The sequence below is a fragment of the Lissotriton helveticus genome, chromosome 10, assembly GCF_964261635.1.
Source record: "Lissotriton helveticus chromosome 10, aLisHel1.1, whole genome shotgun sequence".
NCBI lineage: Eukaryota > Metazoa > Chordata > Amphibia > Caudata > Salamandridae > Lissotriton > Lissotriton helveticus.
In genome coordinates this window covers 383,726,979-383,745,485 of record NC_136071.1, presented here as the reverse complement: position 1 = coordinate 383,745,485, position 18,507 = coordinate 383,726,979, and the positions used below count along the sequence as shown (strand labels likewise).

The 18,507-nt window shown below is 47.0% G+C and overlaps 1 protein-coding gene across 1 annotated transcript in view; it reads right to left on the bottom strand.

The window, feature by feature from the left end:
- The window catches only part of NOS3 (nitric oxide synthase 3), a 999,469-nt gene that overhangs the window by 655,374 nt on the left and 325,588 nt on the right, over window positions 1-18,507 (bottom strand). Inside the window, exons 7-8 of the mRNA XM_078662772.1 lie at window positions 9,240-9,379; window positions 4,120-4,294 (exon numbers count right to left, since the gene is read on the bottom strand). Of these exons, the coding sequence (XP_078518898.1) occupies window positions 4,120-4,294; window positions 9,240-9,379 (315 nt within the window). The remainder of the gene's footprint in view (window positions 1-4,119; window positions 4,295-9,239; window positions 9,380-18,507) is intronic.

Sequence of the window (18,507 nt, the reverse complement as noted above, 5' to 3'; positions counted from 1 at the left end):
ACGTGATGGTCGCCAGTGGGGGAGGTGATGGGGAATTCTGCCGCCCACGGGCGATTGGTGTCCCTGAAAGGTCGGACTAGGAGGGACTGGAGGCAGCTGCAGGGGGGCTGTGGTGGACTGACCCGCCCACTGGCCTCGACAGCAGTGGTTTCTACGTCTCCAGCCGCGCTGGGGCTGAACTGCTTGCGCCGGCCTGTGGCCATGGCAGGGATATAGCGGGGCACACCTTCCGTAGCCACAAAAGAGGCAAAAGGCAGACTGGGCAGGGCGGGTGGTGGAGAGGACCAAGGACTTGGCCATAGCCTGAGAGTCTTTAAAGCACTCTAGGGTGTTTTCTGCCTTGTCGCCGAAAAGGTGACTGCTATCAAAGGGCATGTCCATAAGGGTGGATTGAACATCCATGGAAAAACCAGGTAAACGCTACCAGGCGTAGTGTTGAAGGGCTACTGACGTGGAAATTGTCCTGCCAAGTGCGTCAGCGGTATCCAGCCCACAGCGGATGGTAAACTTCGCTGCTTCTCTCCCATCGTCAACTGCACAGGAGAGCACGGCCCGGGCCCCCTCCGGGCACTGGGGCAGCACCTGCGCTACCATATCCCACACAGAGTGGGTGTAACGGCCCAACAGACATGCAAGGTTTACCGACCGCAGTCCCAAGCTGGCGGAAGAAAACATTTTCTTCCCAAGGTGGTCCAGCTTTTTGGATTCCTTATATGGTGGAGCGTTAGGGAATACGCCTTTAGCAGTGGAGGCTTGAACCACCAATCTCTCAGGGGTGGGGTGTTGGGAAAGGAAAGTAGGGTCGTCCGGAGCCGGGCGGTGGCATCGGGCGAACATCCTGTCCAGGGCCGGACTGGGAACAGAAACCGGCCCTGTCAAACTGCTCAGTCGCCCCCCCCCCCCGGGGTGAGGGAGAGTGCAGCCGAGCAGTTTGCGATGGCCGATTTTGGACGCTTTTGTTACAGGGGGGCCGATACTGCTAAACCCTGGTAACAAAAACGCCCCCCCAGGGGCCCAAAACCAACCCCCACCCTAGCGGCCTACCGGGAAAACGCCTGGTTCCCATTATGACCAGTCCAACCCTGATCCTGTCTACAGGAGCCCCTGTGTTGGGCCTGGACCACGTGCCCGAAAGGATGTCCTTGAGGGCTTCATTAAACGGAAGCAGGGACTCCAAAGAGCTTGCTGCTGGTTGAAGGACCTCTGTCAGGAGGTTAGTACTGACTGCCACCGACTGACTGCGATGCTTGCTTCAACTTCTTTTTGTGCCTCGACTTACCTGACCCCAAGTGCGAAGACTTAGATGAAGAATTGTAGTGGCTCCCCGACCGGTCCCTCGACCTCCTTCGCAACCGGGACCTCGAACAACACGGAGCCGACTGCCAGGCCTCTAGTAGCTTCGGGCCCGCTCCCGCAAAGACTTTGGGGCCATGGTCCGATATTGGGAGCACAACTTGGGGTTGTGGTCGCGCTCCAGGCAATAGAGGCACACGCGGTGTGGGTCCATCACTGACATCAGACGGTTACAGGAACCCCAGGCCTTGAATCCGGGCATCCCTCATGCACCAGGAGTTGATATACTCAAAAGACGAATTCGACAAAAGTCAAGAAAAAAGTGAGCCAAAAAATTACTGGAGGTACCGCTCTCTTCGGAAAAAGAAAGAACTGACAACAGCGCGTGAGTGCGGCGTCATGTAGCTACCACGACGTCATCCCAGCCAACCACAATGCCGACGACAAACGCAGAGTCGACCGACGCCACCTTCCGACGCGCATGGGTATACTGCTGACGAAAAACTTTCTGGATCCAGGCCGACGCCTGGGGGTAATTCTGAGGTACGGGATCTATAACTGTTTCTTTCAGAGAAGGAGGCGATAATGAATTGTTGGTCCATGTAGGAGAGATGATGGTACTGAGCTTTTTGACAAGCGCAGCAGGAAGGGGATCAGAGATGTGTGAGCTCGGCTTCATGAAAGTGAGTCATTTGAGGAATTCTTCTTAAGGAATGTGGTCAAATTCAGTCCAAGATGCATTGTTTTTCAATTGCAAGGAGTTGAGGTTGGTGTTCTGGAATGCTGAGAGGGGGAGGTTGGGGAGACAACAATTATTTGGAGGCAGGGTCTTGGGTGGTCCCTGAAATGGGTTAGTGCTAAGAGTATTCCTTTTTACGATGCTGCTTTTGATTTGCCAATGCAAAGCTAACCACGATCATGTTATGCTGAATCTGCAGTTCTGCTAATTATTCATGCATAACATGTGTATAAAAACCCTTCGTTTTGAAGGTTTGGGAGAGACTTCATTTTCCTCCTGAGGGACTGTCCGATTGATTTGAGACTTCCTTCTTCTTCCTTTGAATGCTGTCAGTACTCTTTATGAGTTTGACACTCAGAATCTGGAGAGACTTAACTGCCTAAATAGGGATTCTTGCTCTGATTTTGTGCTTTGTTTTTTCTGTATCATTTATATTCAGAATTCTATAATAAACCTTTTAAACAATTTTACGATCTAGAACTCAGTTATGAGTGGTCCCAGATTTTGTTTGATTTTTACTTTGCTAATCATTAGGTTTAGTGTTGTGGTGGGTGGTGTCTGTTGCCGCTACATCATCAGGAAAAATGTGCTGAGCTGTGTGATGTAAAAATCAGGGTGTTTAAATTACTGGGGTTCAGTAAGTTATTGAGGTTTGGCTCCCACAATACCATACCTTGCAGCATTGCCACCCCATTTGGAATTAATGATGCTGGAATGAAAAACAACCCACGGTATTGTGGTGAGTTTGTACACATTGATTATTGCATATGTTTCCAACCTCTCTGTCCCATGCAAATTTCACATAGCAAAAACCTATTTCTGTCCCATATGGCATTACCAACCAACTAGGAATGAGGGCCAGTGAGTTGCATTATAATGGTTGTTTTAAAAATTGCTGAATTCCAGTCCCATTTCCAGGTGCAGCCGGTTCAGGTAAATCGACGACGACGGAATAGGTAAAATAAAATAAAAAAATAATTAAAACCACTTACCTTGCGCTCACCGCGCAAGGTAAGCTGTTTTATTTATTGATTTTCATTTACATATTCCGTCGTCTGTCGACTTCCCCCTGCCTCGCCTCACTACTCTTGCCTGATCCAGCCACGCCTGCCCATTTCTCTAGTTTAGGGAGGAAACGCAGCAATTAAACTATATCCTAGCCAAATTCAGGTGTAAGCATGTCTTCAAGTGAAAAAACCCACTATATATTATAGCGAATTGGTTACAAGAAAATAAACAAACTACTTCTTCAGAGAGGTCATGTAATTGCTTGCAAGCTTAAAGGGTCTCTTTCTCAGACTGATGAAGCAAGTAAATAAATATTTTAATGTGCGCAATCTACATAGAGTATCTCTTTGTAAGCTCTTCGAATGTCATGACCCAAAATAAAGGGAAATGATTCACGGATATGATGTCATATTCATGTATTATAATTTTTAAAGTATTGGAAGTCTAACAAAATGTACATTTTATACCGAATATTTAAAATAATTCGGGTAATATGTTCTTTATGGTTCAATATTGACTTCAAACTGGTGGTCACAAAGTTTCATCAATTGTGTGAAAGTTATAGAACAGAACGATAAAAGTCGTATCTTCTTTCAGGTTCTCTCTTTGCATAAATAGATCATTGTGTATCAACAATATATTTAACACGTCAGTTAATTGCCTTCTTGGGCCTGATTACACTAGGAGGGCTGACTGCATTTCAGGTGCACCTGACACCGGACCTGTGCCAAGCATATGTACAAGTAGTACAACATGGCAAAATTACATTCTCTGTGACATTTATTCCCAAGTTTTTGGCAGGTGAAACCTGGCAAGATTTTGTAAGCAAATAGTAATTTTTTTCACAACTGGAACGTTTTCCACGCTGGGCAAAGGGTGGGAAATTCAAATTTGCATAAATCTGTATTTCGTTCCAATTACTTACAATATCCTCCTAATGTTTTACTTGTTGAAAAATCGGGTATTTATTTCCGGTTCAAGTACTAATGGGCGTTTGCTCCAAACCAAGGTTATCATCTTAGTTGTTACTACGGCCTTAAAAACGTATGCTGAATTAGCTGAAAGAATACAGTGCTCACCTCTGAAAGGTTATATCTTTGGCTGTCACATAAATTGCGCATCCCAATTTCGGTGACCATGTACCAGCCGTTGAAGGGGGCAGCAGGGAACTCCAGCCCTCCTATCTCCAGCAGCAGGTTGGAAACGGCAGGCAGGGCATACCACTGAAGGCTTAGGTCAGCAAACCACTCATACCTACCGGAGAGCGGGCAAAAAGGACAGGAGAAGAGGTTACTCGACAGCAGGAAGGCAAACTGACTTTTATTCTGAAGTAACACGAAAAAAATGGAGGGTCTGCAAGACCAGAGGCTGAGTCCGTAAGAACCTTACTAAGATGCCAGACTTATTGGATTGCACAAGATCAGTCCAAGTGGTCACATGACACCAGCTATGTAGTCGATATCCTATCCGACCACCCTCTTGGCGGAACTTCGTCATATAGGACAACTGGAACCAGGGTAGTGCGTCAAGGCCCAGGTGAATTGGCCATAGAGCCCATACTTCTGGTTCAAACGATGTAAGTGTCCATGCCACTACATGGTACTGGTCGTGTGCAGTGCAAACAAAAATAGTGAGTTAGTGATGTTAAAATGGCGTTCCTGGCAAAAAAAGATTTTTAATAGTATTCACCAGGACGTCAGGTTAAGAACAAGTGTAGAACAGTGTGAAAAAATCACTGTTGCTTAGCTATGTTGTAGAAGCGGCCAACATGTTTCTGCCAACTGGTGTGACTACACCGGCATTCTTCAGGGCCTAATAGATAAGCTGTTGCTACTGCATGAAAAACACGCTATTTTTCTTTGTATAAAGTGAAAAAGACAGACCTAATATCCTAAGAAGACTGTCAAAACTACTCGTGTGGTCACAATTGACCATCCTACCGTATCCCCTTGTGCCGATATCTCGAAGGTGGATACACTCCTGTAAAGAAAACAGAAAAACAAAACTATTTTGTGTTCATTACACTATGCAAACTCAAAGTGTCATAAGGAACACACGGGCTCAGCAAGACTAGTCCCTAATAGAACCGTCAATTGTTTTAGGTTGCCAGAAGAGTAAACCATAGCCATTGCTAAATGTAGTTCAAAAAATAATAATATGAACACGACTTACCCATCAATATGTGGGAGTCACACCTCACCTCACCCGGCAACGGCTCGGAGAATGAGGCCCCGCTCTAAGCACAAAAAACATATATCAATACATATGCCTAGATGACTCAGAGGGCTGAGATAGTGTCCTGAGTCAAAAACAAATTTAAAAAGATTTGTGCATATATACAACTGGTTGTTAAATTGCCCACCTAGATCAAAGGTCCCATGGAGAACACTGTGGGGCCGGTGAAAGAATAGACTAATATAACAAAAACTGAACTGACTGCAAGAAATCCTATGTGAAGAATTATTCTTCATGAGTGACAATTGTCATATGGCGATGTACAGTGGAATGTCTAATCCACTATACAATTGCAATTTTATGGGCTGTGAGACACAGCCATAGCCAATGTCTTCAACTAAGAGTTTGTTGCAATGTTTTAGGCATTTAATGAATCCTTACGCAATTATCAGTACTAGGGATCAAAAAAACAGGTCAAACTCGTCACAGCTTAGTCGCTAGACACGGCTCCCACACCAATTCTAGAGCAGCGCGACGCCCCCGCTTACCTCTCCGTCGGTACCTCTTGGCTGAATGTGAAGCCGAAGGGGAGGCGACGACGAGAGGCGAGGCGCGAGGCTAAATACCTGCTCTGATTGGAGCAATTGTGTGATCACCAGCAGCTGCTGTAAATTGGGAATGCTACTCTACGCGCGTCAGATACACCGCGCATGCGCACCACGATGCGTCCAGACACCGGAGCATGCGCAGAGGAATGCCACTGCGGTGTAAACAAACACCGCTCGGTCGCGCATGCGCGAATGATATTTACTGTGTCTGACGGGAGAAATGGCTTGAAGTTAGAGCGTAATCGCTCCTCAGGCTGGGCATTATTCAAAAAACCCATCAATGGAGCATATCATGATGGCAGGAAGACACTTAGGTCAAGAGTCGTCTCCATAGTCTGGAGATTTACTGGAGGCAAAATGTAGATACAAACTCGATCAAGAGACAAATATCGAGACAGACACATCGCCTCAAATGGCAAATATTACACAAAAGGTCTCTATGTATACAAAACGTTGTGCGATTTATGACACAACCTAGTGAAATGACTAGTTTGAAAAAAGCAGGGCTAGTTGTAACCTATAAAGACCGTGTAGGGGTGACAGGTGAGAGCTACCCAAACACCGGGGCGAAGAAAACCTCTAATAGTGTCCAATACATGGTCAAGAGACTTGATAGAAGCACTATAAGAGTACAACTGGACATCGAGAATGTCTTCGCCTCAGTTTCTTTTAGAAGGGCATAGTGGAGTATATGATGTGCCCAAGTTGCATAAGTGGTTTGGAATTAGTGCAGTGCTAATTGCCAAGTATAGAGACCAGTAGGGGTGAGAGATAAGAACTACCCTCACACTGATATGGGTCAAGTGGCCAAATGTGAGCCACCAGGGATACACATTGGACTGTCCACCCTGAGTATAGCTCCTTGATAGACAAAGCAAAAAACAACATGGGTGGCTACTGGAGTAGGGCACCCACGAAGTACATACTGACCCCCATATTAATACCGATGGGATCAATATCATGTATTCCCAGTGTCTGTGGGGAATAATTTTTGGTCAAAGGAGGTGGTGGACAAACAATTGTATTTCAGTTCAAGATGTGTGGAATTTACAACTCCCAGGGGCTTTACATAGAAAATCAAGGTTGGTCATATGGAAACCCAAGGAATATTGTCGTTCAACCCTGATATATCAGTCTTCATTTTGAAGATCCAGCGTTGTTCCTTCAAAAATAGGAATCGTGAGACATCCGTTATGTGCGCTGGGATAAAGGGTTGTTCTAATACCACCCACCTCAGGTCATCTGCTTTGTGCTTCTTGGTTAAAAAATGGTTCGTCAGGCAGGTGGACTGTTTGTTGCACCTTATCGTGCTCTTGTGCTCGCCGATACGTAGCTTAACTTTCCTAGTGGTATGTCCGATGTAAGCCAGACCACACGGGCATGTGATCATATAGATCAATCGCTCAGAGTTACAGTTCGTATGGTTCATCAGTTTCCATGGCCTCGATGTACCGATGTCTATGGAAAGGGTCTTCCGGGTCTGCGGGCAAGCCGTACAGCTACCGCATGGGTAGTGCCCCTGTACCGGAGTCGTATTCCAGATGGTGTCCAAAGTGGTGGTAGTCTCTCTCCTCCGTGCCCTAGGTCTCGTGTGAACCAGACTGTCTCTGATACTGGGTCCACGTTTGAAGGCAAACAGAGGCCTGGGTATGGCACCAGAAGCAGTGTTGAGTATTTTCCAGTGCTTCAGTACTATTTACATTTAGCAATGGCTATGGTTTACTCTTCTGGCAACCTAAAACAATTGACGGTTCTATTAGGGACTAGTCTTGCTGAGCCCGTGTGTTCCTTATGACACTTTGAGTTTGCATAGTGTAATGAACACAAAATAGTTTTGTTTTTCTGTTTTCTTTACAGGAGTGTATCCACCTTCGAGATATCGGCACAAGGGGATACGGTAGGATGGTCAATTGTGACCACACGAGTAGTTTTGACAGTCTTCTTAGGATATTAGGTCTGTCTTTTTCACTTTATACAAAGAAAAATAGCGTGTTTTTCATGCAGTAGCAACAGCTTATCTATTAGGCCCTGAAGAATGCCGGTGTAGTCACACCAGTTGGCAGAAACATGTTGGCCGCTTCTACAACATAGCTAAGCAACAGTGATTTTTTCACACTGTTCTGCACTTGTTCTTAACCTGACGTCCTGGTGAATACTATTAAAAATCTTTTTTTGCCAGGAACGCCATTTTAACATCACTAACTCACTATTTTTGTTTGCACTGCACACGACCAGTACCATGTAGTGGCATGGACACTTACATCGTTTGAACCAGAAGTATGGGCTCTATGGCCAATTCACCTGGGCCTTGACGCACTACCCTGGTTCCAGTTGTCCTATATGACGAAGTTCCGCCAAGAGGGTGGTCGGATAGGATATCGACTACATAGCTGGTGTCATGTGACCACTTGGACTGATCTTGTGCAATCCAATAAGTCTGGCATCTTAGTAAGGTTCTTACGGACTCAGCCTCTGGTCTTGCAGACCCTCCATTTTTTTCGTGTTACTTCAGAGTCTTAATAGGGGTGTTTGAATTTGGAGGGTCTATAAATATTAATCCCCTTGACCCTTCTCAACTTTTTGTTTCTTAAACTGACTTTTATACCTCATCTTGTATCTCGTTTGCCTTTGTGATATGTACTTTTGTAACACTCTTCTTATGTAACGTAACTGGTCCTTTTGTAAAGCGCCCTGACACCTTTGGGTAAAGTCCGCGCTATATAAAATGGCTTAAATAAATAAATAAATAAACTGACTTTGCAAAGCAAGCCCTTGGTACATAAGAGAAGGACATAGGTGAGTCTACCCACCACATCCTCAGTAGAGGCAAGAGCAAGCAGGGAATGCTTTCAGCACCCACTAATTATACCCACCATATACCCAGAAATGTAAATACGTGAATTTCTTAATATTCCCATCAGGCTGTTGCCGTTGAAACTCCAGCAGAGCTGAAAAGCTTACTAGTACACACCTTATGCCACTGCAGTAGAGTACATGGGCGAACAGACCCTTATAGTGGGTGGTAGGCAATGCTTAATTTGTGTCGGTGATTGCAAGTGGTGGGCACCAGCACTCATTTAGCGGGATTAGGATGTATTTTTCATCGTCAGACTTTGACCCAAAACAAAAGAGAGAGAAAAGCAAGAATGGAAGAAAGAAAAAGGAAGAGAAGCTATGTAAACCCTAAAACAAGCATTGCAAGAGTTCGGAAAAAAGACAGAAGGGTCGAGTTTTGCAAGAATGAGACATAAGGTGGAATCCAGACTGTGCTCCCGTGAGATTGTGCGACCTTGACATTCAGAACTGAAGGCTGTTGGTTCTCATGAAAAACGTTGGCCCCCCTGCATTTCTTTGTTGCACAAATTAAGCGGTGATGACATGGGTACACATACACCTGGCGCTTCATGCACACTTACGTTGGGTGGCTCAAAGGCACTTCGATGATGAGTTTGGTTGGAATTTCGTAAAGTTCTGGATTTTTGCCATTGGCCTGGAGCACCAGAGGTAAGACATCGAACCGCCCATTCTTCGGTTTCCAGCCCAGGCGAGTACACAGCTAGAGAGATGCAAAATGAAAAACAGGTAGGTTTACCAGGGCTGAATGTGTGAAAATAAATGTTCAGCTACACAAATGTTTCTTATGAGGCCGCCACCCATGCCCCCAACTGGCACCCATACTTCCACCGCCAGCATTGCCCGCTGCCTGCATGGTTACTGTACAACGCTTGAGGGTAGCAAGCTGGCGAGCCGGACTTTCTTGATGAGGATTCAGGAGGTGCTCCTCACAGTAACATTTACAAAATATACCGTCCAACTGGGATTCAAACAGTCTAGTTTTTACATAAAATGTTAACTTAAATTTGCTAAAAACTCATAAGCTCCGAAAGGGGAATTTGACAGGGTACCAGTGAAATATTCCTGTACTCAAACGCTGTGGTTTGGGAGTGGGGGAGGTGGGCAGGGACCTGTTGTCATTACAGCAAGTTGAGTTCTTTGCCAAGGCCACTCTAACAGAAGCAACCCTCCTGAACTTGGCAGCACTGTACTTGCCCTCGAGTCCAAACAGCACAACAACTAAAGGATAATACCTAGTGCTTAATTTGTAAAAATAATAATAATTATAATAAATCCCATGGCTCTCGTCATCATCACCCATTGCCCCTGTCAGGCTTCCCCGGCCGCTGGTAGATCACTGCCTGCGGTAGTTAAGGACTTTCAAGGCAAGAAACTACAATTCCCATGATGCCTGGGGAGGCGCGGCAGTATGACGCCAGGCGTCAGGTAACAGTCATATACGGCGTCTTCTGTGGACGCGGCGCCGATTATTCAGTGTACTTGGCTTGCCAGATTTGTTTTTGCATTCCTGTGTGTTTTCCCTTGGATTATCTTGGCGGGGCTTTGAAGCGCCTGAAGCGGCGTGACGGGTGCTCGCCTCCCGTTCTGTTGTTTGGGAGTGTGCGGTATTCACCCGAGGCTCATCAGTTCCAGCTTCCAGTGTTCCTTTTCGGATTCCTCGGTGGGGCTTAGGAAGCGCCCGCATCTGTTCAACACATCCCCTGGTTCAGGTCTCGTTGTGGGGGGTTGTGACTTTCTTTGTTTTCCTGACAAACGCTTAGAACTGACAGCGTTTTCTTTGTGCTGCCTTTGCAGAGAAGGATCTGCAACGGCCAGTGTTTTCTGTTGCACGTTACTGGGCTGCATTTGTGCTCGAACATTGGAGCTTAACATTATACTGTTCTGGGCTGTATTTGTGCTCGGACATTGGAGCATAACATTATACTGTTCTGGGCTGTATTTGTGCTCGGACATTGGAGCATATTATTGTTTTCTCTAGGTATGGTGTGTATGAGCCAGAAGGGTGTGTGAGACTTCGTATGCCATTCGTTGAACTCCTGATTATTACCCTAAATACACACCTCGGAGGGAGTACCAAGACTATCATTGGGAAACGAACCTATGGTTCCTCGATTTTACTTTCTTCTGTTTATTTTGAAGTGGAGTGAAGTAGAAGGTTTTGCTGTTTCTTTGGGCGTCAAAGACATCCTCAATCCTGGTTGGGATAGGTTCATCTAGCTCACCTTTATTACTGGTTATGGGGGAAAGAAGAGAAGCAGGTAATTCCAATGTTTTCTTTCCTTTATGTATAAAGGCATCCCTAGGGAATGAGAAGAAGCCCGCTCTACTTCACTCTTATTGCAGTCTTTCCTGTTAGTATTACAGGTGAGGTGTTGTTCTTAAGCATTCCTAATATAGGGAGTCTGTATCACCAGGGATATACCATTTATTTCGTGCTTTGTGTGTCTTGCAGGTCTCCACTTCTGCCAGCCCAGCTGTTCCCCTCCGGACATCCCATTTTCCCCCGCTTGATCTCCTTTAGAGTCTGTGACCTTAGCCAGACTAGGGATGATCTAGAGGTGGGCCCTTTTTGAGCATCAATACCATCCTGGGGACAGAACGGCGAAACCTGACAGAATAATCGGCCCACGACATTTCGTCCCCCCGATTGTATTGAAGCTGGGATGGCCTCACTAGATGATGTGTTAGAGGCCTTAGGCCGGGTACAGACAGAGCTCGCTGCTTCTCGTCAAGAAACGGCTGCACTGCAAGCTAGGGTTGATGCATTACAGAGAAATCCATTTGATGCAGGTAGCCCTCAGCCTGCTTCGGTAGTGGTGGAAATGCCTTCTCCAGTCCCGTTGGCCCCACCTGAACGTTTCTTCGGGGATAGAAAAAAGGTACAGGTTTTCATGACCCAGGTTATGTTGCACTTCACGTGTAAACCTAAAAGCTTCCTGACAAATCAAGCAAGGGTCTCCTTTTTGATTTCTTACTTGGGTGGAGAAGCAGCGCAGTGGGCTGTCCCTATAGTTAGAACAAACAACCCCATCCTGTACGATTGGGATTTGTTTCGAGCTGAATTTGAACAGACGTTCGATAGGAGAGCGGAAACATTTTCAGCAGACAAAGAATTGCTCCTACTCAAACAGGGGTCATCAGATTTAGTGACGTATCTTAATCACTTTCGAAGGTTAGTGTCCGAAACCGATTGGCCCGAAGAGAAGCAAACGGTTTTGTTTTACCAGGGACTCACAGAGAACCTGAAGGATGTCATCGCACAGGTCGACCCTCAGCCTACCACGTGTGCTGCCCTTATCAATTTGGCCATGAGATTGGATCACCGGCTAAGGGAACGAAAGGGAGAACATGGAAGAAGAGACAGACCGTTGGCCCTGGGAGAGAAGCCAATCGGTGGCGAAAAGACCGAAGGGAAGACGGAAGCAATGGAAATAGGGGCTGTCAGAGCGTCCCTGACGCCCAATGAAAGAGACTATCGGCGCAAGAATGGACTCTGTCTTTACTGTGGCAAGAAAGGGCATTTCTTGCGCGAATGCCCTGTTAAGCCTAAGGGAGGTCGTTCTCGTGCCGGGCACATGGCAGTGTCTTCCGTGGAAAAGGAGTCGGAAAACTCCAAAGCTTGAGTTCAGTGGAAGGGAGCGACTCAAGCATCCAACATATCCCTTCAGTAACAGAAACCCTACCCAAGGGGAACCACCTTTTGTTTTTGGAAATGGAAATCTGGATCGATCAAACCCCAAAAGACATTCGAGCTATGGTCGATTCAGGAGCTACCGGATGCTTCATGGATATCAAGGAAGCCCGAAGACTGGGAATAACTCCTGTTCCGAAACTAGTCCCGGACGCTGTGTTCGCTGTGGACAGACATGTCCTTGAATCCGGTCCGATCACGCACCACACACCGGAGTATGAGTTGTGGTATGGGGGTTATCATAGGGAGAGGTTATCGTTTAACCTTATTTCTGCACCGCAATACGGGGTGATACTGGGACTCCCCTGGTTAAAGACACATGAACCCACCATTCGGTGGACGGAAAGGTCTGTGGAGTTCCTCTCAAGGTACTGTCAAGAACACTGCATTGGGGACAATGTCCGACCCGCTGAGGTCCTGGCTCTTACCCATTGTGTATCCACTGCCGCTGAAAAAGAAGTGACGCTGCCCAGGTGTTACCAAGAGTTCGAGGAAGTATTCAGTAAGAGCAAGGCCGAGGTGCTCCCACCACATCGGGAATACGACTGCCGGATCGAGTTGGTGCCTGGTTCGGTGATTCCTTGTGGGAGGATATATGCTCTCTCTCAACCGGAAACGGAGCATCTGAGGGAATATTTGGACACTCACCTTAAGTTGGGATTCATCCGACCGTCCAGGTCCCCTGCGGCCTCCCCACTCTTCTTCATACCCAAAGCGAACGGGGAACTATGCTGTTGCATAGACTATAGGGCGTTGAACGCTATAACTATCAAGAACCAGTACCCGCTTCCTCTGATACCTGTGCTTTTGGAGCAGGTACGAGCAGCTACCATCTACACAAAACTGGACCTCCGAGGAGCCTATCACTTGGTACGCATGCGACAAGGCGACGAGTGGAAAACAGCTTTTAAGACGCGGTATGGGCTATTTGAATACCTCGTGATGCCCTTTGGGCTTTGTAACGCTCCGGCTTCCTTCCAGTTTTTTCTGAACGAGGTTTTAAGGGAATTCTTGGACATATTCGTAGTAGTCTATATAGACGATACACTCATCTATTCTAACAACGATCAAGAACACCAAGTACATGTGTGTCAGGTTCTCCAAGCCCTACAACAACATCGTCTGTACTGCAAACTGACGAAGTGCGAATTCCATGTTACAACTGTTGAATTCTTAGGGGTGATGCTCACTCCTGCTGGCCAGGTGATGGCAGAAAGAAAGGTTCGAGCAATTGTGGAGTGGCCAACCCCTACTAGCGTCAAGGACATTCAAAGCCTCCTAGGGTTTGCAAATTTCTACAGAAGATTCATCTCCCACTTCTCAGAAACGGTGACTCCACTTACTAGGTTGACCAGAAAAAACACGCCTTTCGAGTGGGGAAGACTCGAACAAAAAGCCTTTGATCAATTAAAAACAGCGTTTACCACAGCACCTGTGTTAATACATGCGATCCGCAGCTCCCCTTTGTCGTAGAAGCAGACGCATCCGACCATGCAATCGGAGCTGTACTCTCGCAACGTAATCCGCATACAGGCCATATGCACCCCATTGCTTTCATGTCCCGCAAGCTCAATACCGCCGAGGGCAATTACACCATAGCGGAGAAAGAACTCCTAGCCATAAAGGATGCATTCGTCGAATGGAGGCATTGGTTAATGGGGGCTTCTCACCAGATTACCGTGTATACCGACCACAGGAACCTGCAATTTATGAGGGCAACCCGTCACTTAACCCCCAGACAACTACGCTGGATGTTATTTTTTTCTGAATTCAATTTTCTGGTGACATTTCGTCCAGGTAGTGAAAATAGGAAGGCGGATGCGTTGACTCGTCAGGAGAACAACCAGGTGGTGCGTTTCACACCCGAAAAAAGCATCATTGAACCCATAAAAGTGGTAGGAGCGGTACAAACAGAGGAGTTCCTGCACAAGATCAGGAGAGGCACACAAACCTTTGCCTGGAAAACCTGGATTCGACTACATCCGGAGTGGAGGTTACGGCAGGGGTTGCCAAGGAAATGCCCTCAATTGCTCCTTCCTACGCTCGCGTTAAGGAAACAGGCCTTCCAGTGGTGTCACGACCTTCCCTGTGCCGGTCATACGGGAGGAACGAAGACACTGGAGAAAATGCTTCGAACTTTCTGGTGGCCAACCATCCGCCCTGACGTGTTGGCATGGGTAAAGAAGTGTACCATCTGTTCTCAAGCCAAGAGCGATCATCGTCCCACACAAGGACTGCTGCAGCCCTTGCCAACTCCTGTGAGTCCCTGGGAAAGCTTCTCCGTAGACTTCGTGGTGGGACTCCCCAAAGACCAAGGCATGACTGCAATCATTGTAGTTGTAGACTATCTAACTAAGATGGGCCATTTCATCGCTAGTAAAGGGGTACCTACTGCTTGCCAACTAGCCCTTCTGTTGCTCATACATGTGGTCAGGTTGCATGGGCTCCCCAGGGTTATCGTGTCCGACAGGGGGGCTCAGTTCACTGCTCGGTTTTGGAAGGCATGGTGTGAAAAGCTCGGTATCACCTCTTCTTTGTCCACCAGCTTTCATCCTCAAACGGATGGCCAGACCGAGAGGGTAAACCAGACGCTCAAACAATACCTACGTTGTTTTGTAGACACCTCCACTGAGGCATGGGTGGATAGGTTGTGGACCGCAGAGGTAGCGTATAACGACGCAATCCATTCCTCTACCCCGTACACCCCATTCTTTTGCACCTATGGTTTCCACCCACGGTTTGCCCCTTTGCTTGCCCCTTCCACTGGGATTAAGATTCCTCAGTTGCGGTCCAGATTGGTGCACCTGCGGAAGACATTGTTACAAGCACGAAATAACCTGGTAAGGGCAAAACAGAAGTACAAGGCTCAGGCTGATAAACATCGCCGGTCATGTCCAGAGTACAGTAAGGGTGACTGGGTGTGGTTATCCACTCGCAACATCCGTTTCTGCAAGTACAGCATTTTCAACCCCCGGTTTATAGGCCCTTATCAGGTGATCAGACACATCAACCCTGTAGCTGTGAAGCTGCGCCTTCCTGCACATTTCAGGGTACACCCGGTGTTCCATGTGTCCCTACTCAAACCTGCTGGGAGTTCTGGTGGGCGTGCGGTTCCCCCGGTGAGCGTGTGTGGTGATGTGGAATATGAGGTGAGACGCATCTTGGACTCTCGGATTGTGCGTGGGAGGCTCCAGTATTTGGTGTCCTGGAAGGGATATGGGCCTGAGGAGGACTCTTGGGAGCCTGTGGCTGCTGTGCATGCCCCCAGATTGGTGCGCGAGTTCCACAGATTGCATCCTGGCAAACCTGGTGGCAGTCAGTGAACCTTGTGGTGGGGAGGGGCGCTCTGTCAGGCTTCCCCGGCCGCTGGTAGATCACTGCCTGCGGTAGTTAAGGACTTTCAAGGCAAGAAACTACAATTCCCATGATGCCTGGGGAGGCGCGGCAGTATGACGCCAGGCGTCAGGTAACAGTCATATACGGCGTCTTCTGTGGACGCGGCGCCGATTATTCAGTGTACTTGGCTTGCCAGATTTGTTTTTGCATTCCTGTGTGTTTTCCCTTGGATTATCTTGGCGGGGCTTTGAAGCGCCTGAAGCGGCGTGACGGGTGCTCGCCTCCCGTTCTGTTGTTTGGGAGTGTGCGGTATTCACCCGAGGCTCATCAGTTCCAGCTTCCAGTGTTCCTTTTCGGATTCCTCGGTGGGGCTTAGGAAGCGCCCGCATCTGTTCAACACATCCCCTGGTTCAGGTCTCGTTGTGGGGGGTTGTGACTTTCTTTGTTTTCCTGACAAACGCTTAGAATTGACAGCGTTTTCTTTGTGCTGCCTTTGCAGAGAAGGATCTGCAACGGCCAGTGTTTTCTGTTGCACGTTACTGGGCTGCATTTGTGCTCGAACATTGGAGCTTAACATTATACTGTTCTGGGCTGTATTTGTGCTCGGACATTGGAGCATAACATTATACTGTTCTGGGCTGTATTTGTGCTCGGACATTGGAGCATATTATTGTTTTCTCTAGGTATGGTGTGTATGAGCCAGAAGGGTGTGTGAGACTTCGTATGCCATTCGTTGAACTCCTGATTATTACCCTAAATACACACCTCGGAGGGAGTACCAAGACTATCATTGGGAAACAAACCTATGGTTCCTCGATTTTACTTTCTTCTGTTTATTTTGAAGTGGAGTGAAGTAGAAGGTTTTGCTGTTTCTTTGGGCGTCAAAGACATCCTCAATCCTGGTTGGGGTAGGTTCATCTAGCTCACCTTTATTACTGGTTATGGGGGAAAGAAGAGAAGCAGGTAATTCCAATGTTTTCTTTCCTTTATGTATATAGGCATCCCTAGGGAATGAGAAGAAGCCCGCTCTACTTCACTCTTATTGCAGTCTTTCCTGTTAGTATTACAGGTGAGGTGTTGTTCTTAAGCATTCCTAATATAGGGAGTCTGTATCACCAGGGATATACCATTTATTTCGTGCTTTGTGTGTCTTGCAGGTCTCCACTTCTGCCAGCCCAGCTGTTCCCCTCCGGACATCCCATTTTCCCCCGCTTGATCTCCTTTAGAGTCTGTGACCTTAGCCAGACTAGGGATGATCTAGAGGTGGGCCCTTTTTGAGCATCAATACCATCCTGGGGACAGAACGGCGAAACCTGACAGCCCCTGCCATGCTGCCAATGATAGTTACAGCACAACTACTAACATTCACACTCCTACAAGCGTGGCAATTCGGACTATTTCAAGTCCCCAACGCTATAAGAATGGCGTGAGCTGCAGGTCATAGTAATTTTTAACATATACTGAGTTAATAATTAACTGTTGTATTCATCTCTATTTTATTCAGGCAGCGCCACCTTGTGGCAGACTATCACAAACGCTGGTGTTGACAAGTAAGTGCCACTGCCCAGCACCGGAAACCACTGGCTCAAATTAAGCACTGATAATACCAGTGGCATAATGCAAAATGATGGGACCCTCCTATGCTGAAAGTGATGAGGGGCCGTTGTGTCTCGCATATCTCATACATTTTCATAGGCCTGGGGTTGAATGGGGCACCCTAAAGGGTTCGGTCCCTTAAAGGGGTGCGGGCCTCCCTGCACCGCATGTCTGGGCAGGCCTCCGTTACGCCCCTGGCTAATACTCATAAGCGCAGTCAAGGTGACTTGGGGTGGGGGCGTCATTTTTACAAGTAATATTATCATTTTAAAAGCACCAACCTGCTGGAGCGTTTCTGGCCTTCAGAAATTTTTGTAGGCATCAATTAAAACGTCAAGATAACTCCAGTGATTTATCGTGTTCCTGGAAATAGTTTGTCTAGAGGAAGTTTTGACTCATCCTAAGGTAGCACAGAGGGTTAAAATGCCTGCTGCTAAGAATGTGTCCCATGCAGATAACAAAGTGCATGTAATGTAAATAGGTCAGTGTGTTACTGCTTCTGTAAGAGAGCTCCTTTTGTTACTTGTTGTTTGTAAGTCAAAATCGTAATATAGACCCTTGAGCTATTAACTTGTCATCAAACAGTTGCGTGTAAACTGCAACTATTATGTTAGAGATGTATGTTTTTTGCACAGTCTTTCATTATCCTAACCTTGCCAAAAGGGTTAATTTGGGTGGAAAACAATTCTTATTAAAGAGAACAGCTAACAATGATGTTACGTTTCAAATTCTGAATTTGTGCTTTTACAGAATAAGGACTCTTAAACTATATTGCCTACCAGTATCAATGGCATGTCACTCCTACACTACGCCTTGTAGTCCTGTCTGATGTAACATTTCCTATACACTGATTTACACACCTATGATTGTCACTGTTAAATGTGTGTGTGATGTAAAGTGCTCGGACACCATACTCTGGCATGAGTGGTGCTATAACACTAAATGAATCTGAGAGACAATGGTTATGGAGACTTGAGGGGCACTGTTAAAGGGCGGTGGTGACGGAATCCGTGGCAGAGGTGGTCATTGGGGGGACGCCAACAGACATTGTCGAACAGGCCGCCACCAGCGCTAAAGCTGGTCCTGAGCGCAGTGTTATGCGAACCTTGCGCATCCTTACAATCCACAGTACTCTTAGGTCATACTAATGACAGAGTGCACTGAGCACACAAAATTGGCAGTGTTGGGTACATTAAGTTACAACC